At 40.2% G+C, this 27,540-nt stretch overlaps 1 protein-coding gene across 7 annotated transcripts in view; it reads right to left on the minus strand.

The window, feature by feature from the left end:
* LOC131962703 (protein 4.1-like) overlaps positions 1 to 27,540 on the minus strand; it is a 107,695-nt gene that overhangs the window by 13,622 nt on the left and 66,533 nt on the right. Inside the window, exons 5-19 of one of the 7 annotated variants that reach the window (XM_059327753.1) lie at positions 22,745 to 22,787; positions 21,805 to 21,880; positions 21,219 to 21,437; positions 20,735 to 20,822; positions 20,473 to 20,625; positions 18,203 to 18,300; positions 17,916 to 18,091; positions 16,412 to 16,638; positions 15,983 to 16,018; positions 14,878 to 14,922; positions 11,010 to 11,159; positions 8,777 to 8,863; positions 7,301 to 7,459; positions 2,558 to 2,608; positions 393 to 752 (exon numbers count right to left, since the gene is read on the minus strand). In XM_059327753.1, the coding sequence (XP_059183736.1) occupies positions 393 to 752; positions 2,558 to 2,608; positions 7,301 to 7,459; positions 8,777 to 8,863; positions 11,010 to 11,159; positions 14,878 to 14,922; positions 15,983 to 16,018; positions 16,412 to 16,638; positions 17,916 to 18,091; positions 18,203 to 18,300; positions 20,473 to 20,625; positions 20,735 to 20,822; positions 21,219 to 21,437; positions 21,805 to 21,880; positions 22,745 to 22,787 (1,968 nt within the window). Of the gene's footprint in view, positions 1 to 392; positions 753 to 2,557; positions 2,609 to 6,049; positions 7,460 to 8,776; positions 8,864 to 11,009; positions 11,160 to 14,877; positions 14,923 to 15,982; positions 16,019 to 16,411; positions 16,639 to 17,915; positions 18,092 to 18,202; positions 18,301 to 20,472; positions 20,626 to 20,734; positions 20,823 to 21,218; positions 21,438 to 21,804; positions 21,881 to 22,744; positions 22,788 to 27,540 lie in introns of all 7 variants that reach the window. The other 6 variants (XM_059327721.1, XM_059327729.1, XM_059327763.1 and 3 more) reach the window with 6 other exon arrangements.

Here is a 27,540-nt window from a genome sequence, read left to right on the forward strand (position 1 = left end):
GACGCACTGCATACGAGCAGAATATTTTTCAGAAAGAAGCATTAGAACGCTGTGAACTGAAAGGAACAAACACTGAAATCCAATTTCTTATTGGATTGTTCAGCTTGATGACAGCATGCAAATGATGATGCAGCAGTGGGGGAATTCAAAGAAACACTGACAGAAATAAAATGGGTGAAGAACTCATACATTAATACATAAACAAAGAGAATAAAACATGTAGAGTGTCGAACAAAACAATGTAACAAAATTCACTCAATAGGAGATGGTCCAACAAAACATTGATGATGAAATAATATTTTTTAAAAGCTGCAAGTAGTTTTTAAGTCCAGCCAGGCAGGGTGAATCCAGTGGGTGATGATGATGAAGGATGAATACATTCATCTGTCTACCTCATGATGTGTCCTCTCCTCAGGAAGCTTCTCCTCTATGGGAGACTTGTCCCTGGAGCCCATTAAACGGGCAGAGTAGAACCTGGAGGTCTCCTCAAAGTCCTCCCGGCCCACCTCAGGCTGTCGCTCCCTCTCTCCCAGCTCTGCCATGCCCTTAGAGAAGTCATCCGTGCCAGAGTGGAGGTCCATGATGACGGTGAAGTCAACCTCAGCCTCCAGGCTGGAGGTGGAGCTCACTGTCATGCTGGAGCACTTGCGCTCGATGCCCAGGTGGGTTTCCCTCATGCAGGCCACCGTGTCCCGCTCCTGCTCCTCCTCTGAGGCTACAATCGGCTGAGGCCTCCTGTCCCCGAGCTCCTTCTGAGGCGGGTACAGAAGGTAAAGGATCACCAGGCTGTGATTACATAACTGTAGACGGATGGATGACGAAGATGTTTTGGAATGGGATGGAGGAAGCATCCTTGTGTTTGAGGGTTTTGTGTTTGCTGGGATTCATGGAGGACTCAAAATCAAATTCACTGTACATGCAATGTATCCTGAATATACAGTAAAAGATCATAGGGCATGCAGTCAGCAATGAAAGGCGAATGGCTATAGGATGACAAAGGTTTGTGTTATAACAGTGGGTTTGAACCAAGGGGGCGCGGGGGTTGCAAGATGTTAGAAAACTATTTTTTCCTGGATTACTGTATCATACAAAGTCTAATTACAGTAACTACATATGTGGTCAAAAGTGAGTCAAGAGCAGAATCTGACCTTTTGATGTCTGTTTTACTATTAACATATTATTATGCCATAAAATAGTTGTGCCATAATAATAAATACTTTTTTTTAAATCTGTGAAATGCAATAATTATAAAGATCTAAAAAATATTATAAGGCAGCTAATCTTTATATATATACATACATATTATATACATGTTTTCTACCTTCTCATTCAATGGCGTTTCTTTATTTTTATCATATTTTCTGAATTGTAGATATGACGGAACACATATGGAATAATTAAATACACCCAAAAGTGCTAAACAAACCAGAATATGTTTTATATTTTATATTTTTCAAAGTAGCCACCTTTTGCTTTGATGGTCTCAAACACATTCAGAAGGAAAGAAATTCCAAAAATTAACTCTTGACAAGGTGAACCTGTTAACTGAAAACCATCCAGATGAACACCTCATGAAGCTGACTGAGAGAATAACAGTGTGTAAAGCTGTCATCAAAGCAAGAGGTGGCTACTGTCAAGAATGTACAAAATAAAACATAGTCTGGTTTGTTTAACGCTTTTTTTACTACCATGCGTTCCTTCATAGTTTTCATGTCTTCAGTATTAATCTACAATGCTGAAAATAATAAAAAATAAAGAAAAACACAGAATGAGAAGGTGTTTCCAAACTTTTGACTGCTGCTGTATATAAATATATATATCAAACCACTTAACTAAATGAGGCAGCAGCTACATCCTAAAATGATGGAGAAAATCCCTGCTAACATTACATAATCATAATAAAATGTATTTTCTTCAAGAAAATCCTCAAAATGACCAGGAAAGACATAAGATATTATTCAGAGATACTGCAGTTTCTCTGTGAAAAGTATTTTTATGTGTTATATATGTTCTACGACAACGATTTGTTGGATAAAATCATTGTCCTAGAAGGCATGAAATGAAGGCTGAATTTCAGGCAGTCAGCCAGAAAACTTTAACTTCTCATCATCATAGCTTTTTAAGTCACTACGAAAGAAAAACATACTGACATGCAACAGCTCTGTTTTCAGGGGTCATGGGTCAGAAAGTTTCAGAACCATTGAATTACAATGAAGCTCCTGAGGCAGCTCATTTAAACTAATGCCATTCATATTAATTACACGTACACTAGCTAATTAGATCTCAGTTAAAAACGAGATCATGCCAGCAATACCCAAGCGTAGAGGGCTTTGTTTTCCACCCACACATCCAGTTCAAACTCATGATGATGGATGACTGCAGCTGAGTAGCCAGTGAAAAGTAACACTTCATCCTTTATAGCTTTTGGCTGTTTTTATATAACAACAAAAGGTGGTGCAGTCAGTAAGGAGGCATGCAGTTTAACCGCAAGGGGTGCGCAGAGGAATAGAGATGTTGGGTGGAGAATATGAAGCTGGGTTTAATGTGAATGAATAACCTTGAAATCGGCAAACGGCTCTTCATAAATGGCAGGAGTAGAGACAGGCTCCTGCAGGGGGAAGCAGAGGAAAGAGCAGAGAGAGCATCTGAAGGTTAGCACAAGCTGCAGTGGTCATAGGGCTGACAGACCACCACACAAACAGAAGAAAACTGCTTGACTGGAGCCTGAAAATATGAGCTCAGGGTGTTCTGAGCACAAGATATTTCAGTTCCAACCTAAACTGGGATCCTGGTGTACTGCTCTGATAGACTCTTAATATAGCCACACATCTCAAAGTAGCTAATAATTCAATATTGTTAATGTTTTAAAATGACTTAAACCAAAGTTTAGGTGTATCCAAGGAGGGTTGAATCAAGGGCAGCTGGACTTGGTTGTTGAACCTTGAAGACGTTTGGTCTATCTAAGAGTAGTTCTAACTGACTTTACCTCTGTGGGGTCATAACATGGATGTGTTATAAGAACTAGATACTGGACCCAAAGATTCAGTCAAATGGTAATTGCTCGCGTGGTTCATATGCTAATAAAAAAGTTTTCTGTCTGCCGGATTGACTTCCGCGTTTTAAAGCCCACTGAATATGCACAGTCGTGTTTCGCCTGGGAGTTCCCGCTCTGCCCAAAGACCTTATATAGCAATGATATCACAGATTTTAAAATAAAACACTTTTCTCAGCTGGACAAAAGTTTTACATACGTAAAACCTTCATGGGTCAAAAAATCATCATACAAAGTGACATAATTCACCTTATTTGCAGTTCAAGATGTCTGTCAACACTTTTACAGATGACTCTTTTACTAGAGTGGTCTAAGGGGAAAATGGTTTCTGGGCTGCAGGGGAATTTTTCACGGGAAAAACTGGCATCAAGGCGCAGTGGCAAGGACTGTCCGGTACACTTTATACATCCATGGGTCATTATCAGGGTCACTGGAACCACCTGTTCGTTAATGCACATGGCTGTTGTAACAACCGTTGTCTTTGTTGTCACCTGAGGACAAGTGTCAACAACAGTTGGAGGCCAAATGTGAAAGGTTGTTAAATGTCTTGGGAAGAGATGAAAGGACAGCATTGCAGGTGTGGGATAAGTGGTTTTGTAGACTTTCTCCTATGTTGAGGGATGGTTTTTCTAATTTGACATGGATAGTTTTTTACTCCTCTTTCAAACCATCATAATCAACAATGTACATGAACCCTGTCCAAAGAAACACATGTACGCATTTTTTACAAATAAAAAAATGAAGCTCTTGTAGTCAGTTTGTAGGTATACCTACAGAAATTTGCACAATGTCCAATCTAGTGGCGACAACTAACAATAAAAGTAAGTGTTCATGAGGCTTCGTTTGGACATCACTATAGGAAACGTATATTATTGTGAGCCCTGATAGGCTGCCTATTTATTGTCAGGCGCTTAACTTTAGTGGCCATAGTAATTATGACATAGCAGATATAGATGCCAATAAAATCTGTTTAGGGCAGGAGGGTGGGGAGTTGCATGGGTCAAACTAATACAGGCCTTTGACCCCGAGGCTGCTGTTCGTGTCCTAAAAGAAACTAAAAGTCAGCTCTTTATTTTCAGTGTCACTCATACATTTTTGTATGTGAATATATCACAGCATATCACCTTCTATGTCACATACATCACCTATGCAACCGCTTCCAGTGTGTGTTATGTATGGAAGTAGTTATTTAAACAAAAAGCCATCCTTATTTCCTAACCTTAACCAAGTAGCTTCAGTGTAAAAAACTAATCAAGTAGACTGTGTCACAATGTTATTAAAACAGTGGCCATTTCACATCAATAAATGGAATAGTCATATTTCGTAGGATATCATGTGAACCACCGTGCATACATTTTTAAAATATCATATTAACCCATTATAGGTGATACAACCAAGTCCAGTTGCCCTTCCAATCCTTCTTGGATATCCATGACCTGGATGACTGATCATTTTCAGAGATACCAAGTTTAGGTGAGAAATTAAGCCAGACCCAATCAAAGCCCACTGGGTCTGTTCAGATCCAGTCAGGTCTAAATGGATTCAGGCACAAATTTCAAGCACAAATTGACAGTAACATACAGCGATACAGTTTGGAGGACAGAAAAGAGGTGAGCTTACTGCAACAAAAACAACATCTAAAGACAGGTTTATTTGTTAGAATTAGCAGAGGCAGGACAGGAGAATCATGCAGTTTGTATAATGAGCAGGTTTTCAGCATAGCAGCAGCCACTCATTGACCAACTGACATAGTGTTGCAATGCTACGCACCTTGAATTTCAATGAGGGATTTTCAAATCATATTGTCAAATAATATTGTTAAATGTCCAATAAAATGTGCTGGGTGCATTTCAAAGCCTGTCAAAATGATTGTGCGAATGTGTCCACATGTTTGGAGGAGCACCTAATATTTTCCCACACTCCCAGAGTTCAATCTGATCTTGATATGATTGTCACTCGCCAGTGAGGTCGTTCGCACACTGAGAGCTACGCAACACCTCTTCTCATGCCTGTTTAATCCAATATATGCAAGAGCTTGACTCAGATGAAAAGGTGGGAAATGATGAAAGCTGTCATGTCTATTCACTTCAAATCCCTTTCATTCCGTTGCCAAACGCGTGCAAGCTCCTAATGATACCAACAGTGAAATGAAAGCAGCAAATCTGACTGTGTCAGGCACTGAGCTGTGGTGTCTGGCTGCTCACTGCCTGCTGGGGCTTCACAGTTGGAGGAACCAATGTGTTCACATCACACTTTATCCAGAGAAGAATAGTGCATCTGATTTATGATTTATTATCACCAATTGGAAGGATCGAGGGATATTTTATAAATTCTGTTGCTGGAAGTTCATCAGTTTGATGTAGTTTCTCAATCATTTGTGCGCAAACCAATTCTATACTCCATTTATCTCTAATTTTGGGAGATAATAGCTGTCTGTCGCAAAGTAATGGATGGCAGTACTTTTCACCCTTTCTTCCTCAAATTAGTATGCAATCAATTGTTTGTTTTGTATTTCCAGTTTGAAAATGGCACGGAGATGTGCAAAAATCATCCGAGCGATGATAATATGTTTTTTCCTTGCCACCCTCTGACAGGGAACAACGTGAGCTGGAAAGAAATTTGAGGCTCACAAGTTAGAGAAGGTGACGACAAACCAACAACCACGACGTAAGATATTGATTTTTGTCTTTTCTTAGAAAAAATTCACAGCCAGTGGTGAGCTGTACAGATTTGCCAGACAGTGTGGAGCATGTTGGGGGTAATGGGAGGGGATAAATTGGGTTGCCATATGGGAAAATGTCCACACTTTCTGACGGATTTTTGCCACATGACGGAGCAAAAGTACTGCTCCGTCTGCTCTTCAAACAGGCACGAACAGGTAAGATGGATGAGTGTTTCAAGTCACTGAAAAAAAGAAAAATGGCGTGCGATTCTGTCTGAAGCTCATGCGATGCTTTTAATTCCAATGACTGAATAGCAGATGCCAAGCAGAGTTACCGAGTGTCTCTTCTTGGCTGCGTCCAGGCTCGGCTCCCTGCCGGCATTTCGGCTGTTCCGCAGTATTAGTCCAGACTCCCGGGCCTTCTGTGTTTTCACTGGCGGGACTGGGGGAGCCATTTTGGGAAGCGCTGAAATCTTTGAGCAGAACGACTGACTCTCTGTCGGTCCTCTACCAGGCTGATAGCTATCATCCGGATGTTCTGTTTTAGCCTCCAGATCTGCAGCGAATGCTGGATGGAAGGCGGAAGAATCAGTCCAGGCGAGGTCTGAGGATCCCTCCGGAGAGCCCACCGACCAGCGGTATTCTCTTCTCATGATCCGTGTGGGCTCGTCTTGTCCTGTCCTGTCCCTTTCATCCTTACATGCTACACTCTTTGACCGCTCTGGCTTGAGAGGAACAATCCTGGACATTTCCGACTGGTAGCTGCTGCCTGACAGTCGGTGCAGAGACGTCCTCTGACCTCTGTCTCCCATGAAACCCTCAATATCGTCTCCCCCAGAACTACTGATCTTCCTCTCATGCGTCCTCACCTGTCGCAGCTTTACCTCAGCTAGCTCTTTGTTGTCAATAAGGCCCCGCCCTCGCACCCTCTTTACACACTCCCCTTTAACACCTGCTAATGAACTATCATGTTCTATCTTTCCGGGTCCGTTCACTGAGCCTAAATCGATATCAGTTGGTCCGAGCGGACTCACTTTTCTCTTTACCTGCTCTATTCCTTGAGAGGAGATCTCCCTGCTTTCTCCTTTTGATGTATCCTCCTGTTGGTTATCTTTATAGAGCCTCACAGACTGATCCTTTCCTGATCCCTGATCATCTTTCATCATCTCCACCGGGGATGATTCACAATGATTTCCTGTTTTAGAGTTTTTTTCAGGACTGTTGTCCGAATCTGAGCCCTCATTTTCTTCCTCAGTAGAATCGCTTCCTTTTCTGTAGATGAGATCGGCAGGTATTCCCAGGTTTAAGCTCTGGGGTCTCCTCTTTTTCCTTGGTTTAGAAGCTGTGCGTTCTTTTATCTGGCGTGAGCCCGGGGCCACATCTTTGTTTGCCTCAGGGTCTGAGGCTTGAGATGGTTTACTTTGAGATTTGCCTTGAAATGAGTCCACATTCTCAGATAATTGAATCTCAAAACGGCTTTTGCTCGTCGGCCACGGCTCCAAGCATTCATCTGCCTCTCTGGATGATTTTGTTGATGGAAATTCATCAATATGGCTTTTCATTTCTTTTCTGTCATACCCTGTTACCTCTTTATGTATCATCTTCGTAACGTCTATCTCTTTTTCCAGCTCCTTTTTCTCCCACGAGGAATCAGATGTGAGGGATTTGTTCTTTTCTTCTGCCTTCCAGTCATGGTCCTGCTGATAAGTTTCTTGTTTTTCAATCAATACCCACTCCTCAGAGCCCTACATGTTGGTATAGATTAAACACAGTTAGACATGCCAAGCACAAATGCTGCAAATAATGACATTTACACAATCATCACAGAAAAGATGTACAACTGCTACACACTGAATTTTGCGTTTAGGGATTCATTGTACAATATGTGGTGGTATTTATTTTAAAAGAGAAACTTCTGTATTTTTTGACCTGGGCCCCAATCTCCAATGTTTTGTGTCAAAGTAATTAATGGTGACAACAGTTTTTGAAATTGGTCCAGCATTGAGTGCAATGTAATGTTTTGGTGCATTTGAGAACCGTGAATTACGTCCACTAAAAGGTGTTTGTTGTTGCCACTGACAGGCTCAGAGTGTTATTATGGGTGTCTGACAACATTGTGGAAAGGACCCTGAAAAGAAATATATTGTTTTTCTTTTCCTTTCGCTTGATCCGGTCTCTTTATTATAGTGTCTAACCAAGTCTTACTCAAGGTATTCCTGTTCTGATCTCATGAAGCTTCAACAACATCGTGAAAATCAGCTAAATATTCAGCCATAACCTTGAAAATCTTTTAGGGAACACTTAGCAGATCTTTTAGATAACAGTATTGCTTTCTGTACTTCAACATGCTGGCACTCATCTCTAACTCTGTGGCCCAATCCCAATGTCCACACTCATGGGTTTTGAGGCATATTCGGCTGTCCCACTGTCAAATCATGAAGTGTTTAAGGGCTCTCTTGCCAACATTTTGAGTTCTTTCTGCACACTTTCTGTAAGCTGTTTCTGAATTACCCACAATTCATAACATTGTTACATTAAAACAGGGTAGGGGGAACATTGTAATTGGGCCACACACTCACAGTTCTGTCATTGCCATAGGGGAACAAGTTATCGTGTGAAATTTCAGAATAAGGCTTCTCTTTGAGCAAGACTTGGTAAGACACAACAACGAACCAGATCAAGCAAAAGGTAAATACAAACATTTTATATCTCCATATGGTCATTTCTATAATGTTATCTGACACCTATAATAACAATCTGAACCTGTCAGTGGCAATAAAAGCACTTTTAGAAGACGGAAATTGATGGTGCACCAAACTATTATATTGCAGCTGCAGCGCTCTTCTCTCAATACCGGACCGATTTAAAAAATGCTGTTTCCATGAGTCACTTAGACACAAAAACACAGTACAATAGGGTTGAGAATAGAGAAGATTCCATTTAAATAGCTGGACGTATGAATGATAATGATGCACAGTACAGTAGGCGGTGCATTCACCAAACCACAAATACCATAAATAGTAAACTGTATTATGAAAGAAGAAGAGTCAGAGATTTGCAACCTCAGGTGAAGTCACCAGAGTCTTCTGGACGAAACCCTCAACAGACAGGCTGTTAACAGGGTCCTTTCCCACTGCTCGGCCCACCAACTGGCCGACACGAGGCAAAGGAGAGAGTTTAAAAGAGAAGGAAGAACAGCTGTTAGAGCTCAGACTGGAAACGAGGGAGTGCATTTGTGAGGTGCACGATAAACTACTTCATGCAAAAGCGAGAAAATAGGAAAGGCAGAAAGAATCAGTGCTAACAGGACTTAACTGAGTTATTCTGCAGAAACTTTTTAATGAACTTAAAACATACAATCCCGTGGATCTGACAGCCACCAAATCCACATAACCAAATCAGCAGACATTTGCAATGCAAATGTTTTTTTCTCTAACTAGATGAAAGAGTTTGACTGAATCTTAGAGCACAGAGACTTTCCCAGCCTTCAACTGTCAGTCAAACAGAAAATGCCCCCCCAGCCCCTTCTTACCTGGAATGAGACACACGGCAGATTACATTTTCTGCTGCAGACAATGTTTGACATTCTATGGGCATAATCTGATCATCCCTCACAGCAGATGAGAGATTGTCTGAAGACAACTAAGGCTCGGGCAAAAAACAGAACCACCCTATCTGAAGACTACAATCTGTGCTCTATCTTCAAAAGCCTAATTACCAAAATGTGATCAAAGCTCGAGAGCTTTCATGATCCGGCAAAAAGAAAACTGTGTCACTGTTAGGCAATCAAGAAAAATAAAAAAAAAGATAACTGATAATTATTTCTCAAGTGGTTCACATTGAGCAAATCTCAAAAACATCTTGACACTAATCTCATCAAGATGCTTCCTTCTGTGCTAGTTGTCAGTCATCTTCGAGTACCTCTGAGATACTGTCAGGATTATTCGGGTACACCCGAGAGAGGCACAACGTCATTATTCACAGTTCTTAAAATAAACTGCTCATTTTTTATGTTTGTTTCTCTCAGCGGTCGTGTTTTTGCTCAGGGGATACATATTTGAGCTGCCTGGAGGAAAACAAGTTGAATAGCCATAACTACCGTCACTAATCAAACCGGTACAGTATATATCTTCAGGCTTGAATTATTCAAATGAAAAGAGCAGACAAAAGTAAGTGTGACAAAAAATATGGCCTGTTTTGCCTCAAGTCAAGCAGCAAAAAGAGGAATTCAACATGTCAAGCATCAGACTTTGCTGGATTGGAGCTATGGACTATAGTAGACTTAAAGGGGACTTGATATGCTAATTTTCAGGTTCACAACGCCCTGATTCCAAAGCTGGGACATTGTCTCAAATGTAAATAAAACAAAATACAATAATTTGCTAATCCTATGGGACATATATATTCAAGTGAAACATGTACAAAGACAGTAAATGTTATGTTCAAACTGATAAACTTTGTTTACATTATAAAATGTAAACAAAGTTTATCAGCATCTTAATTATTTGGGAATTGGGGTTGTACTTGTAATTTGGGTTTCTACTACAACATGTTTGCATTCATTCTCTGTGTCTCTGCGCCATCATTGCAGCTGGGGAATGACTGTAACAGCACTGTAGCAGCATTTTGTACTTGAGCAAGACAAATATATTGGTTGGCTGATATTATCCACCAATACCAGCCTGTCATAGATATATGTTGGTATCTATTGGTATTGGCGTATATGTTATCCCATATGCACCGATCAGAAAACTTTTTTTGCAGAATATATAATGTAGTTATTGATGCATGATATGATTTATAAATGGTGCCGTCATCACGTAGTTTGTCCAGCAGAGCATATAAAACATTCCCTACTCAATCACCTAAAGATGGCTGAAAATCAAGGAAGTTGTGGGACTACTTCTCCTATGATAGTGATATAGCTGACAATGTAATACATTGATTTGTAATGTATAATAATGTATGTATTGAATTGGTGCACAATCCACATAGAAAAGGTCTATTTTCATTCCAGCCCAAACTTTATTATATATCCCATACTGGGAATAGGTGAATTTTTCACCTCTATAATTAATATCAGTTGGTCACAAACTGACAGAAGTCTTGACGGCTTGTTTGATGACACAGTTTCTGAAGACGGGCTGTTTGAGCGTTTAAATACTTTAACAGTACTTTGATAGCACCTAGACCTGCTTAATAATCAAAAAAGGAGAGACATTGAAATCTCTGTTTTTTACAATATGGGACCTTTGAGAACACCCCACCCCAACACCAGCCTAATCTTTTACTCACAGCCTTCTTCTCTGGCGTGCCGGTTGGGGAGGAGGCTGACAGGCGTTTCTCTCGGATCGACAGCTTGCTGTTAGGCTCCCTCAGGGTCCTCTTCAGCTCGTTGATGCTGGCCTGGTGCTTCAGCAAGACGTCCTTCGACTTATCCAGAAACTGGACCAGAATGTGTGGAAGAAGAAAAATAAGACGGAGAGAGAAGCGGGACATCCATCAGAGGGACGTCAACATCGTTTTCAACAGCAGTTCTCACATCAACACATCTGATATGCATGAGTGGACGGGATGTGAGGTAGCACTGCATATACACAGGAGAGGATGTGATGTGAGGTGTTTACTACTGTGCAGAGGCAATGATATTTAAGATGTTATTGCAGCTCACACAAAACAACAAATAATTATATTAACAACTGAAATTGCTTTTAAGACAATCCAAACACTTCTACTGCAAAGTAGATAAATGAAGAAATTAATACGTAACATCTAATAACCCTGTTGTTCTGCGTTACTTTGTTTGTTGTTCCTCAAGTTTTTTTGTTTTATTTTTTACAATTTTGAGTACTTGCCACTTTCTGCAATTTTTTACTGTGACTTCACAACATTTTGGAGGGAAATGTATCTATATTTTTACTCAATTAAATTTTGCTCATGACAGCTACAGACCAGACTGATCTATCGTCAAAACCTCAATAAAGGGCATTTGTACAGGCAGCAAAATGCAACTCATGTTTACATTTTAGTCTGTCCTCAGCGCCTGTTGCTGACATAGTAGTAATGATTGATTGTGATGCAGTGATGATGCATGACTTTAATTTACAGATGTCACACTTGGTGCGGGATGAGCCGAACAAACGGCGGACCAGGGAAACGGGATTCGTGTCCGATGTGAAAACAAAAGTAAATTACTTTTTACGTGTCTTCCATTGTTAACGTAACTTCCATGGTTCACAGGTTGTGAATAACGTTTTTTTACGTTTCAACTTCTGTGGCTCACATCACCCTCTTAACTATTTCACTTAATTTTCACTACATTCATTTACTGTTTAAACTGTCTTTTATAACACCTTACCAGGACGTTTTTTGCCCTAGACCTAGGTCATTGGTATGTAGCTTGTTTTACAACAGTGTAAATATAATGACATGTGTGCTATTTATAGAAGGCTCTGCGGTACCGCAAGCCGCTTTTGACAAACGCTCATATGTTTTATGGAACCTGGTCTCACAGAAATCCGTGAAATAGCCACGGATTTCGCTTAACTCAAAATCCGTGGAATAGCCACGGAATCGCTCAAATTTCCGTGAAACTGACACGGATTTTGCTACAATGCAAGTTAATGACATATCCATGTCATATCCCGTGGCTATTGGTTTGTTCCAAGTCACGTGACTTTCAAGGTCCAAGCGGTCAGAACAAAAAACATGGTGGACAGTTCTCTCATTTTTAGTGAAAAATCAATATTTTGACTTAGTTTCTGCATAAAAATGGATTTTGATCACATTTCTAGCGAGAAATATGTGTTTTATTTTCTAAATCTTCACTCAGTGAATGTACATAATCACTTTGTATGTTGGAATAGCCACGGGATATGACTGTCATTAACTTGCATTGTAGCGAAATCCGTGTCAGTTTCACGGAAATTTGAGCGATCCCGTGGCTATTCCACGGATTTTGAATTAAGCGAAATCCGTGGCTATTTCACGGATTTCTGTGAGACCATGTTGGTTTTATGGGTGGTATTGACGGTCCGGGTGCCATAGTATAATCCCTTTTTCTGTCCAAACGAAAATAGGAAAAAACTAAAACAGTGTCCCCTTTTCCTTTTTTCGTTTTAAACCAAAAACGGAAAAACGGATTTTGCTATCAGCATCAAAAAACGAAATAACCCAAAAACTAAAATGAAATAATGGCCGTTATTTGGTTTTTGCAAATTCCTTTTTTCATTTCTTCGTTTCTCATTTATTGATATGACGTCGGACACATCGGAAGCGGGAAAATAAAAGTCCCGTCAAAATAAAAGTCCTGTATTAATAAGTACTTATTATCAAGCATAAAAAATAAAAAAAGTATCATCATACACTAGTATAGGCTATTGTTCTCTGAACCATGCATGGTTCACATTTATTAACATAAACGAAAAAAGGAAAAGAGTGCACTATTTTCGTTTGGACAGAAAAAGGAACTATACTTTGGCACCCGGACCATTGACAAGAGGTTTATTATGTCATTTGGGTTGGAGATCTTGTTGTACAGACTGTTACTAGGCTCTTTATATAATAACGAGTAGGTTAAAAAAAGAAAATCCATTCATCCATCTTAAAACAATAGCAAGGTGCCCATTTAACTGTAATCATTCCTCACATTCATACTGGCCATTAAAGGTGGTGTCAGCAATTCTGGAGAAAGACTGTTAATATCTGAACAGATACACCCCCTCCTGTCAGTGCTCCTTCAGAACATTAGCATATGTTCCTCTCACTCCCACTTTCTCATTATACGTACATGTCCTTTCCACTGCCCTGTGCATGAGCACCAATGGGATAGTGTTGTTTGACTGACTATATTGTTTCCCATTTACAGCTGGGGCTGTGTGTTGGCACTGGAATTCTTTTAAGTGCACACACAGAATAGCTGACTCCACCTTCACACAATCCCTGCTTGTTACACTTTTAATAGAAGTCTAAAAATTGTAGTGTTGTAATGTATAATAGTGTTGAGTGAAGCACCTTGTTGTGCTTTAGATACATTTGATTGATTTGCAGCTGCACCAAACACCTTGAGGCATTTACCCTGTTAACTTCTCTGAGGGTTTCATTTTAAGGGCAAAAGAGGTCAGAATATCCAATCACACAAGAAAGCAAAGATTAGAGAAAAGTCCAAAGGATGAAAAGAAATTTGTGTATGACCCTCAGATCTATCTTGTGACCTGCTGGAGGGGCACCGGCCCCAGGTTGGGAACCAGCGGACTGGCAAATTATATACAAAGTGGTTTAAACTGGCTCCATCTTCACCAACTTCAAACTTAAAGGGACAGTTCACCTCAAAATCGAAAAATACATATGTTACATATTTCAATACATGGCTTGTTGTGTTCAAAGCACCCAATAAAATACATCTGACTCAATAGCATGTCGGAACTATTTTCTTTCCACAAAGAAACTTCACACACCAACTGCATCATCCTGCAGAACTTATTTTGGTGTGAATTGTCCCTTTAAGCACTGATCCATCAGTACTGACACAATAACAGTGTAATATACAATCATGTAATGTGCATTTACTTATGGTTCAGTACTCACAATCTTTTTTCTAGTACAACACTTCTTATTTATTAATGTTACGGTGTAAAATGCATTCTTGTAGTTTCTCCACTAACTGAAGAGAAGATGAAATAAACCTGGCTGAGTATTAAAATGAAGTGCAAATGAATTAACTCATTTCAACTAAGCGTCTCCATTACCTTGGCACCAACTCCAGTTTTTGTGTCAAATATGATAAATACAGATGTTCAGTTAAACTTAACAACTTCAAGTAGTGCTAAGAGGCTTTGTGAAAGCCAATAAGGACAAGAGGTTATTTCTCTGCAGAACAAGTAGTTCCAATTTTAGTATTCCGAGTACACGTAGCTGTTCATTCTTCTCTATTCAAGATTTTGATTGACGGACTCTCTCTTCTGATAACAGAGAGGTATTTCACTGGAGACTTTCAAAGCTACAACTTGAAAGTACCACATGTTTCAAGTCTCTATGACATCCTAAAAGAAATGTAAAAATTCTCTTTGATCCAAGGTGCAGGCAAATCTCAATGTGTAAAAAGACCCATAGAGTCGAGGTGTGGAGGAACAGGACAAAAAGCACTAAAGACAGGAACCTGTACCTCCTGTTTGTGCCGAGGAGTTGCCTCCTGGTCCAACTGAGAGAGCTGAGTTGGGGCAGGAGGAGGGGTGAGAGGTGAAGAGTGCAGGGTCAGAGAGTGCAGGAACAAGGTCAGGTGCAGAGACAGGATGGTAGAAGGTAAGTCAGAGGACAGGCAGGCAGACAGACAGACAGACAGCAGGACATTTGCTACTTGTCATCATGCCAAGACAAATTTGGAAATACATCCCAGTATACACATTAGAATAGTGATGTAGATATCAACTATCAATATAAAAATATTTACTATTGTCTTTCTTATATCACTTCAAACTGGAGTTTTTTTTTTAGCAAGATTCTGTCAGTCATATGTTTGCTGGGATGTGTCGCTATGAGAAATAAGTCCAGATACAACCTTTGCAGATGCAGAATCACTTGCTTATATGCAGCACAGTTTTTATATGATGGACAGTGTTGACTGCCACTGTTGGACAGTGGAAGACAGGCACAGAGAGTGAGATACAATTAGACAAACATACTTAAAGCAGCTACAAGGAGTTTTTAACTGGTTATGCAACAGTCTTCATTTAATGCTGATGACTCTATATGACCTACATAGGCCAACAAAATAAGAAAGATTAATAGAATAAAGGAGATTGTCTATTTCTATATACTCGTTATTCTTAATGCACGTCCCTGGGTCCCATGTACAGTAAGCAGAACAGAAAAACTTTGTTTGCATTTTCCAAGCAGGCAAAGTTAACAGTGACTTGTATGTTGGACAGTTTAAAGGGAAGCACGGTGAGCTTTTACTTAAGTTATAATTTGTGGTTATGGCTGATACTGGGGCAGGATCACCAAAGAGATAAAGAAACATAAAAGGGACAGTTTTAGAGCACGAGTAAAAAAAGTATTATAGTAAAACAAATGTGTTACGTTTTTCAAATTCATTTCAACATGATTTACAACACGAGGTGTGGGCGCTCATGGCAACAATTCCGCCTTTGCCCACAATGGCCGCTGAAAAAATCTACGGTGAATGAAAGTTCCTTGTAGTTGCTTTAATGGTGGATGAATAAAGACAGATTTACAGACAGACAGAGACCAAATCACCAGACACCAAATACCTCCTGTTTACTGTCAACTGGTGACCCAGCCTCCTCCTTATCGCCAGCAGGTGTTAAGAAAAGAAAAAGCATGTTAGCAACAGAGGGCTTGAGTTTCTCAGCGTAATGAGAAAGGGTTAAAAACTGTAAAGCCGTCAGTGGGATTTATGAGCAGTGCAGTGTAAGCATATAAGCCTGAGTGAATAGAAGTGAAAGGAGAAGAGTTAGTAAAAGCTAAATCCACCAAAGCCACCACAGCGTTATGCCCCTGCTGGATAAGCTGAAAATGGCCTGAGAAGCTTGTATGGCACCTATTTACATTAGAACCCCTGCAGTCCAGAACATCTCCCTGCACCGAGGCTGCAGTTGTCTTCAAGGTTACTCAAACTCTATACATGGTGATTTTTACATGAAAATATCTACATTAACACAAGGGAATGTCTTTCCTACCATGAACTCTTTCTTTCTGCTCGGAGTGACGTCGCCATCCTCGTCTTGCTCCGTGTCCTTGTCTCGCTCTTGGTCCTTGTCTTCCTCGTCCTGCTCCAAACTGGGCTCCAGCTCGGTCTCCTGCTCGTCCACCGAGGGGCTGTGGAGGCGCCCCCGCTCACTGACGCTGCGGTGGGATAGGCCGTCGTGGTTCTCACACATGGATGAAACCGGCCGTGAGAACTCTGCTGGTAACAAGAGTTGCATTATTACACCTCTAGTCCAGTCACCAGTTAATTTTTCATTCATATCAAAGCAATAATTTAAGCTTACACACTTCATAGTTTTGGAACAGGATCTTTACTTTTTTGGATGCATTTGAAAAATAAGGCGTGCCAAAGTCAGATATATATTTATATCTTATATGACATGTAAGTAACAGTTTTTACATTTACAGCAAACTACTCTAACACTCGGCATGGGAAATGTGGGCCGTCACTAGAATATTTCAGTACAAAGCTTTCTTTTGATCTGATCCTGTTGGTACAAAGCAGGTGCATTAAAACACAAGTAGAGAGTGAGAAAAAGAGAGTAAATTAGTTTAATTGCATGTTGTGCTCCTCTGTTTTTTCTGGATGGTGGACTACACAAATGGACCAAAGTTGACTACAGCAGTCTGAGTGAGGACAATTGAGTGAAAAATCCATAATTAGTCTTTATTGACCTAAATTGTGGTTGTGAAAAAAAAACAGTTAGTGATGATGTTAGATTAATCTGTTGTTTAACCCTCTGAACCACACAATCCAGCTGGCAAAAATGTATGTTTTCTTTAAAAGATTAGCCAAAATGTACCATTTATTATAGAAATAAACTCTAAATACAGGCATTATCATTGGAGTTTGAACTTTCTGATGGCCCTTGAATGGATCATGCTTTAGAAGGTTTCATAGATTTCAGTTAGAAAAAGGAACCAAAACGAAGCTTAAAATTGTGAAATTTCTGTCAAAATCACTTTACTCTACATATCCCATTTAAAATGTCTCCAAAATAAATAAATGGAATAACTATATCCTGTTAAAAACATTAAATTCTGCACTCTTCAGTAACACTGTGAAGCCATGATTGATTTTGCTGAGAACAAAGACGTGACAAATCACTGAAAATCAGACAGAGCTGCAGGCTGTTTACACAGAGCAGAGAGGAGAGGACAGGAGAGGTTGTAAAAATCCAAATATATATATACATACATAACTTAACTTACTGCATTGGCTGCTGTCTGTGTCCCTGTCTGTGTTTTTGTCACACACAGTACCACTATGTGAAAATGGGCAGGGCCAGGTATAAGTGCTGTCACATGTTGGTTTGTATAATACTGGTGTAACGTGTGTGTTAACAACAGAAAGAGAGAGTGACAGTGGGTGCAAAGTTGAATGGGTTGGCTTTACTTTGCATGGAAAATAAGTTGAAAATACAGTCTTTAGACCATTCATGAACACATCCTTTGGGAATCTATTGTGGCTCTCACCTCCATCTAAGCTCCTGGACAGCAGGTACCTCTTGCTGGTAGAACGCTCAAAGTGTGGAGCGGGCCGATCTATAAGAGCACTGGCCTGTCTTGTTTGAGCCTGTGTTCTTCCACTGTATCGAAACTTTGAACCCATCACCAAGAAGCCCTTCGGAGGAGGCTCCGGAGACACCAGCCTGCGGGAACAAAGATAATGTGTGTGAGTGTGGCTGCACTTGATGAAGCTGTACACATGGATGGGCTCTGAAGACGGGACCTTCCAACCATGAGAGGAGATCGATTCGTACCTGAAGAAGGTGTGATGCTCAATGCAGACCTTCCACAGCCTCTTGGCTGCTCTGTGGTTAGGAAGCTTAAAACCGATTGTACTTTCAAACTGCTCATACTGGAGAGGGGAGAGGGAGAGAAATGTGAAGGAAGGTGTTAGCACAGCACCAGGTGTGTTTATTCTTCTCGCTAAGGGCCACCGCAGCACTTCTTAATAGGCTAAATTTAGGGCAACCAAAGACATTCATAAAATATTCAATACTACGTCTTATACTAGCATGAAACCAATCCATAAAGCAAGCTTTACTGTGTGTTGATACAGATACTACTACAGAAGCAAATACATTGAGATTTTGCCAACTGGACAGAAAAAAGCAGATGAGAGCAGAGGAAGGATAACATCCAATGTTCAGACACGGGAGGAAAACTATTTCATGGCTCTATATTTACACTCTTTATCCGCCTATTCTGGCTGTGGCTGCAGCTGCAGCCGCTCTGTTAAAGGAGCTCTTTATTTGGCTCGATCACAGGCTCACTGTGCGCCTCTGTCACTTGACTGGGTCTGGCCCAGACAGCCTGTCACACTGAGGCTCAGCATGGAGGATAAGCTGCAGAGCTGCACAGCACAATGAGGAGGGCCAGAGTATAGAGCCTGACTGTGCAGAGGAGCAAAACTGGAGGTATAATGCAGAGCCCTCTGCTCAGCACAACTGACCCCACATTCATTTCTGCACTGACTTTCAGCAGTAACAGCTGTGACACAGCATCAGCTGGTACTGTACTTAAAGGAATAGTTCCACATTTTGGGGAATAGGCTGATTCACCTTCTGGCAGAGAATTAAGTGAGAAAATCAACACCTTATGTCTGTGTTGAGTATGTAGCTGGATCCAGAAGGAGCTTAGTTTAGCTTAGCATAAAGACTGGAAGCAGGAGAAACAGGTAGCCTGGTTCCATCTAAAGGTAATGAAGACTCCCCTACCAGATCCTCTTAAGGATACTATTAAGCAGGTTAGATTTCATTTGTTTACTACTACTACTACTAATAATAATAATAATAATAAAAATAATGATAATAATAATAATAATAATATAATTTATTTCAAGAGATACAACCCAATACAATAAAAAATATTTAAATAATTCAAATGTTTTTATATTCATTAATAATTAGACATTAAAAGGGCTGTAGATGGAAAAAATATATGTGGAAGTAACATTAGCAACACATACATTAGAATAACATTATTCATTAGCTACATTACACAAGTAGATTTCAGCTGTCATTTTAAACTCAGAGCCTGCATCTCTTGGGTATTCGTGCATATAGAGATGTGTATTTCGAAACCCAGCAATAGAAGAGGTGATAGTTTGTGATGGAAACCCTCCCAAAAACTACCATGTTTTTTATAATAGAACACACTGATGAGCATGTCTAAAGACCTTTGGCGATAGGTGGTTTATCCAGGCTCCCTGTTTTCCAGTTTCCAGTCTTAATTCTGAGCTACATTAACTGACTGAAGCCTCATATTTAATGTACAGACATGCCCATGTGTTTGAAATATTCTCTATGAATAAATGTATTTACCAAAAATATTAAACTATTCCTTTAAATGAGTAGTCCAGTCACTCAGTGCTGCATTTCAGTGAAGCTGTGAGAGACAAAGTAAAAAACTAAAAAGAAAATGAAAGAAAGAGGTAATACTTGCACTTAGCGTTAAGATCAATAAGTCATAACAAAAAATTCCAAGGTACACTGCTTTGCAAAAGCTAAAAAGCCTTTAATAAATTGGCTTAGCGCATACTCGTTTCAACTCACAAACACTGTTAGTCTTTAATTTTTGCTAAGCAGTGTGCCTTGGTATTTTTTGGAGATGACTTATTGATCACAAGCTAAGTGCAAGTCTAACCTCTTTCTGCTTTGGTCAAATGATGTCCTTGGAAAAAGAGCACCTTTGATGATTGCAATTGTGCACAAGTAGCATTCCTCAGTCAGCTACTGGCATTTGCTTTCTCTTTAAAAAGAATCCTGACTTTAAGTTCCCACTTGGGGCTTAGGATCCTAACATTTCCAATAATGCAACTCAATAGAATCTGGAAGAAAACCCATGCCAGGTTAACACTCAACACCCACAGTTTGTAAACTGCCATATTTCAAAGGCTTAATTAGGAATGTAATCTAGTAATCTTTGACAATGTAACTACAATCTAATTGCACAATTCTTCAAATGTAATCTGGGCTGATTATAGTTACTTATTTGCTGTAATCTGATTATGCAGCGTAGTGCGTACCTCTCCTGGTCGTATCTTGATGTAGAAGTTGCTCCTCTTGTAGGAGATCTTGAGGATCTTTGGCCAGGCGAAGCGGTTGATCCTCAGCCTATCGCGGTAAATCAGGAGGCCATTGGCACAGACACCAAGCATTATGTCAATCCCTTCAGAATCCTACAGCAAACAAGGGAGGCAAAGAGGCATGCATTATTTAACAGAAACATTGTACACACCATTGGAACCCACTTTAAAGCTAATTAAAATAACTTTGAAAACAGCCGACCTTAGCATGATGGAGGTCCACCCCATACATAGACAGTTTCTTCGCATTCTCCAAGAAGTTAATTTCAGCCTCTGCTGGAGTCATCCCCCTGTGGGCAGAAAAACCATTAGATCTGTAACCAACATCAACAGGCCTCCTTAAATAATAAACCCATAATCTTGCGCAGTGGGAGCAGAATTATCTTGGTAATATGCTTGATATTTTTAATTTTAAATTGCTCCTGTCCTTCCCCCAAAGCATTATGTTTGGGCATATGCCAGAAAGCAATGCCAAATCAGAATGGTGAAGATCCTGTAACTGAGAAAGTGTTGTCGCACTGGTGCGTCTCGCACTGTGTACACCTCCATGACAGATGGTGCGCTAATGTGACGGCATCTATCAGCCATATGCATGAGGGAGACACAACGGAAAACTCATCATCCAAATATTCCCAGAGGTTTGTTGGGAGATGAATCTGATTTTAATACAATATTTTGTCCAGTACTTGTAGTTTCGATGGAGCTCCATCACCCTCTCCTCCAGCTCGCGAGTCTGATTGGGGGCAAAGCGGAATTCGCTGATGTAGTCTGAGCCGTGGTCGTCCTGGTCGTAGTCTCCCAGCTCGGCTTGAACGGTGTAGGAGCCCAGGAGGGCGTGAGTGACGAACGAGCATGGCAGTCGACCTGACAGCATGTCATCCCTCAGCTGCAGACACAGGTAGTATCTGTCAGACGAGACAAAAGGGGAGGAGAGGAGGGTGTTGGCAGTCAAACAAGTCTGAACCAAGGCAAGCTCCAACAAGTATTCAGCGTAGTTAATCCATGGCAGTTAGTAGCATTCCAGGTCTAATCCTCCAAAAGGAGAGGGGGATTTGGGTTGCTTTGACACCAGGGCAAATACGCCATGTAAATTGTTACATTATTTGATGTAAACACTTGTGTTTAGGAACATAAAAAAGGCAAATAATCTGCAGAACTGACATGTCAAAGCAGTTTCTCCTCTGATTAACTCTGAAGAGCATCTGACAGCACAGCCTGAGGAGCTACAACGGCTGATACTGTAGGAGTGTGTGTGGTGAAGACGTATTCTACCTGGTGATATCCTCAGTGAGCTGGGACGGGTCTGGAGGGTAGAACTTGACAGCGAAGGAAAAGTTCCATGGAGAGTCTGAAGAGAAAGAGAGGATTAACTTTCATGTCTGTCAGAGGAAAACTGACCCAAATTATAGTTATAAGCCAATGATGATTAACACTCTTCTCAACAAATTACTATACCATCATGGGGAAATGTTACTTAATGCATTTTATCACCTAAAGTAAACTTGTATTAACTTAACATTTAACATTTTGGTACGTTGCCATATGGCAACATTGTGCAACAAAATAAACAGGATATCAAAATTTCTTCTAAAATGCATCATGAAGTTCATACAAGATCACAAAAGGGTTCTCTCTATCTCCATATTCATCCAACTATCCATCCATTCATTCATCCATCATTTACAAATCATCCATACATCTATTTGTGCATCCATCATCTATAAATCCATCCAGCTATTCATCCATGCATCATCCATCCATCCATATAGTCATCCTTCCATTCATCCATCCATTTAGTCCATCTGGTCTTTCTGATGTTTCCGTTTAGCAAAATACTTAATGTATTGAATAAAAACACAATTATTTCATTGAAACAAGATTTACCCAATAAAAACAGGCCATGGCTTATCAAGTATGCTTTCTGAATTTTTCAGATGCTGCAGATATAAAAGTTTGGAAGATTTATGTACAAGCTCTCCTTCAGATGACTTTCAGCCATCTGAGGCATGGGAAAGAGTGAGACTTCATGTGACTTCATCCAAGCACACCTTGTTAAAACAAAGCCCAACCTTCTATGGAAAAGACTGATCAGTGTTTAAGTTGTTTTTATTTACATCAATTAACTTTGCCAAAAAAAAGGACATTTTATAACTTAACTGATTGACAGATTTTAAAACATTTGTCATCTCATCTACTTTGTAAAGACACTCACTGCGCATCTGCTTCTTGATCTCCTTGGAGGGGTCCAACCAGTTCTGAAAGACAGAAGGCAGAATTCACACAGGGCAGACTGGAAACATGGCTAATGCACACCCCAGTGTCACATTTTGCTCTAATTGCTGTCAGTGTTCCTAATGAAAGCCTTTCCATATGGTTAAATAAAGGAAGTGAGGCCTTCCCTGCTGAGCCATTCAAACGTGCAGAGAGCAGATTTAATTCAAGCATCTGTTTCTTCATTGTGTTGCAAAATCACTGCCAGGCAGTTACCTATCTGATCTGATCACATCCGATGGTGCAGTGAACCGCTTCGCCTGAAGGGGCACCATTTTTTGATTTGGCTGCTGGAGCATCTCATCAGTGGCGCAGTGCACACTGACTCACTTTGTAGCAGAAGCTATAAATCATGCTGTTTAGAGGCACGGCAACTCACAGACGGCAATGAAGAGGGTAATGAAATACCTCCCTCATGTACTCTTACGCTGCTTGTTTCGACAGTTTGTACACATTGGATAGGAAATCTACTTTAGTTTCTTTCTTTCTTTCTTTCTTTCTTGATATTGATTCTTTTTTTTCTCTAATTTTTATAACATGAAGATCAATTAGAATCAAAACTTAAACAACAAGAGAGATTATAAAAACACAGCAATTTAGACAATACTATAAAACATTACTAACTGATAACCTGATGGAGACCATTAGACCATTACTCCTGGGACTTTTTTTCTGTACACCTTGAGATTTGGCAAAATTCTCCAGAAATCCCTACATTGGATCATTTTGGATCAGCACACATTTTGGGACTGCTCAAAAATATAGCATCTTTATTCTATAATACAGTATATCACTTGTATCCTTCCAAAACACTTAAAGATTGGGGTGCCTTCAACATTCTAACATGCATGTATGCATTTTGAAGAGCTGCTAAACAAACCTGAACCAAAGATAACTATATGGCTTTTATTAATATTATGCACATAAAAGTCATGGAGACCTCAACTGACAATTTTCAAAAAGCTAATATCACAGCAGTGACTGCATGGTTTAACGGTTTTAAGACTCTACAGCAAGGAAACTCAACTTGCAAAGACTTTTTTTCTTAAGTAATTAAAATACAATTTGTAGGCCGGTACCACTCAGCAGCATCTCAATACTTAACTCAGAATGGTATTGTGACACTTATTTTGCTTTTAACAAATATTGCACCTCACCTGCACAACAAATGCATATTGAGATTTCAAAATAACTGCAGCCCTGATGGGAGGATTTGCCTTTTTTTGATGTGAACGCAGGTTTAAAAAACAAAAATGTCAACCTTTTTGACCAAGACAGTTCCAGGGCCGGTTTGGAGCTGATGCCTAATCTTGAACTAGTTCCTGGCAGGGGCTGGGGGGCGGGATTATCGTGACCAACAAGACCAACTAAAATGTGTTTCATTTTCTTTTATTTGTTTAACTAGTGCAGTGTCCGTAGGAAGTATGTATTCATTAGCATGCTAATTGTGAGATAGCACATTGCGCAGTATGCTGCACTAAAAGGACATTAACATGAACCCAATTAGCTGATATACTATATTACATAGTAATGCAACATAAGAAGTGAATAAAGCTAAATCTCCGCTTAGCATGCTAATCACAAATAACAGAATTTGCACATTACATGCAGACCACTACAACGTCTGCAACTCCCTAAAACACTTACTTTTCATAAGGTACGCACACCATCCAACACATACACATTGAACATTCATATTCACTGGAAACTATTTGAATATTATTGGAAAATCGAACCTTGTAGCGCACTTTAAAACTCTGAAAGATAGGTAGGCTAAATAGACTTACAGATGAGATGAGTCAAGTGTGTAAATCCAGAGTGAATTGGGTTACTGACCAGGTGTAGGCCTATCACACAATGGGGCGGAGCTCCACAAAAGGTGTCAGATCGGAAACAGAGCAATGCCGCAACATATCCTACGTAAATAATGATATTTTGAAAACTTAAATCAAAAATCTTCACAATCGAGGATGCACACCTTCGTGCCATGCGGAAGCCACATATGAAATCTAAGGTCAGTCTGACTAACTCAGCAAGATATGCCCTAGACACACACACACACACACACACACACACACACACAGACACACACACACACAGACACACACACACAAACACACACACACACAGACGGTTCTTGCTTTTATAAATAGATGCTATGTGAATGTGTATGCTTACAACAAAGTCTAACATTAACATCTTACGTTTAGCGTTAGTAAGAAGGTAATCTCCGTCCATAGCATTTAACGAAGAGCAGCACAGATGTGTTACATGTCGTGTTTGGATACCAATGTAGTCTCGCAAAGCCAGGAGCAACAACTGTAAAGAGACGATGTAGTCTGCCATTGTTATTATAGTTTCCAGATACAGTGATGTAAGATAGTATACAGTGACGTAATCACGTGGTTCTCGAGCCTGTGAATAGCAAACAGGTTCTGAGATGGTTCTCGAGTTGAACCAACTGCTATCCAGCACCAGCCCAGTAAAAGAACTAGGTTCACATTGGTCGAAAAGGGGTATAAGTGAAAAGTCACTAAGGTCTGAATGTTTCATCTTCTGGGAAACATGAATAAGATCCCATGATGAACCAGTCCAAAGTTATTAAAATATTACAGTCTGGATCAAAATGGTGGACTATCGGCTGACACTGCAATTCAATGCTGCTGCTAGTATGGCTAAAATCTAATCAAAGTATTATTTTTTTGAATATACAAGTAAGACAGGTGCTTGATACATGCAGTACTTCTGTGCTGTCTGTGGTGCAGAGAGCTGACAGTGATCTTCACTAACCTGAGTACCTCACAGCACCTCCTTATTAATGCTAACAGTCTTTTTGGCATCTGTTATCACATCAGTCAGAGTGGAATCAGGAGCCTGAGAGGCTGATACAGCACAGTGCAATCCTGTGGCCATGTTGGGCAAACTGCAAGCATCTGGCAATCTGAACTGTGTCTTCACGTACACACATACACAAAACTCCTCCAGTGTTTAATCAGGCTGCTAAAGACTTTAATGAGCCGCAGGCATTTATCGTCCCCCTGAATCTATCTTATATCAGCCAAGGCCAGAGAGCACTCAATTAGTAAGGCGCTCTCTGCTGCTTTGCTTTTCTCCGCAGAAAAGCAGGAAGAACTTTTTAATCACAGACTCTTCAAGGCTTCACTCTCGATTTCGCAACCTTAGTTCATAAAGCAATCACACAGAATAAATGTTCTTCCGAAGAGCGGAGATTTAATCCTCGTTTTCCCAAAGTGAGAAAGAGAAAGGGCATCTGAAATGACATTTCAATTCTCCGACTTGTTTGGTCCACCAATCAGCGATGACCCCAGACAGTCGGCTCAAGCTGTGCTCTGATAAGCCGGTCTTTCACAAGCCTGTCATATTGATCTAAGCCCTAGCCTTACCTACGCTCAGGGAGAGGCGAATATTTGAACTTCAAGTCTGTTTACCTCTCTTACACCCCAGTTAACCTGTCCTTATGTGCCGGGATCACGCTCAATCCAAAGCCTCGGACGCCACACACGCATCCAGTCACAACATGTGAGCTGACAAAGTATGTAAAAGCTGATAATAGTGACAGAGGATATGCTCCAGATGGTGAAAGGGACTTAGTCCTGTCATCTTTTCCTATCTTCAAAAGGCAGGAGGTTTCTCTGTAGCCTGTTGTGCAATCACATTCTCGCCCTTAGGGAAGATCGCATCACTCAAAACCCAAAACCCACATCTGACAAAGAGCGCTAATGTGGTCCAGCGGCTAGGACCCATCAGTTCAGTGTCATTTACATGATTATATGATAATAAGCGTGGTCTGCGCACCCGGAACGAGTCAACAAAGATCAGAGGGAAACATATTCAGACCTTCTACTTGAAATGTCAGAATGATTTGTGAGCTGATTGGAGTTTAATGTATGTACACATTCATCAGAAGCAGAGATAATTAAACCTCAGAGGACGGAACCAAAGAATCACATGTATTTTGCTGTTAGAAAGTCAGCCTGGCTGACCTTAGAGTGTAACTTTTCAAAGAAATAATACAATCTAATCCCAAATGAAACATTAATTTCATAAGCAGTAAAATGAACCTTTGCTAAATTCAATAGCATATATATTATGTAGTTTTGCTGCTCCAGCCTTACTTTGTCTGGTACGAACAGTAGCTTGGGAGAGTATTTATGGTCCCGGGGTCCCATGTTCCCCAGCTCAATATCCTCTTAATATGGCACATCTGAGGCTGGTCAAAGGTTTTTATATTCTCAGAAATGTTTTTGCCCTAAGTCAAATGTTTAATGTATGTTTCCCTGGGTTAATATATTGAAATTACCCGCTGATTTTATACTCTTTGAAACCTACACTCTAAAATTTGCAGGCAAGGCATTTCTCTTGACTTTAGACATTTCTAACTCTACGGTGGCTTAATTGATTTTAACAGTTCAAACTGCATTTGAAATGTTAATCTCTTTTTTAGTAAGTTGAACTGTGAGGAAGCCCTTTCCTTTAACTTACAATGTTGGTTTATATCAAGAGACAATTGCAGAACTCCAAACAAGGCTAGACTAAACCCACTGGCACATGGGACCCTGGACCAATTTGGATGACCCTCTTAGCTTATCGTTGATGATGTCAAGTGTACATGGTTATCAAGCGGTGCTGTGTTCGATCAAAATCACATTTTAGAACTATAGAAACGTTTGGTCTCATTGTGAACCACAGCAACTCCGGTTTAATTCCATCTTGGAT

Source organism: Centropristis striata, chromosome 3, assembly GCF_030273125.1.
Source record: "Centropristis striata isolate RG_2023a ecotype Rhode Island chromosome 3, C.striata_1.0, whole genome shotgun sequence".
In the NCBI taxonomy this organism is placed as follows: Eukaryota; Metazoa; Chordata; class Actinopteri; order Perciformes; family Serranidae; genus Centropristis; species Centropristis striata.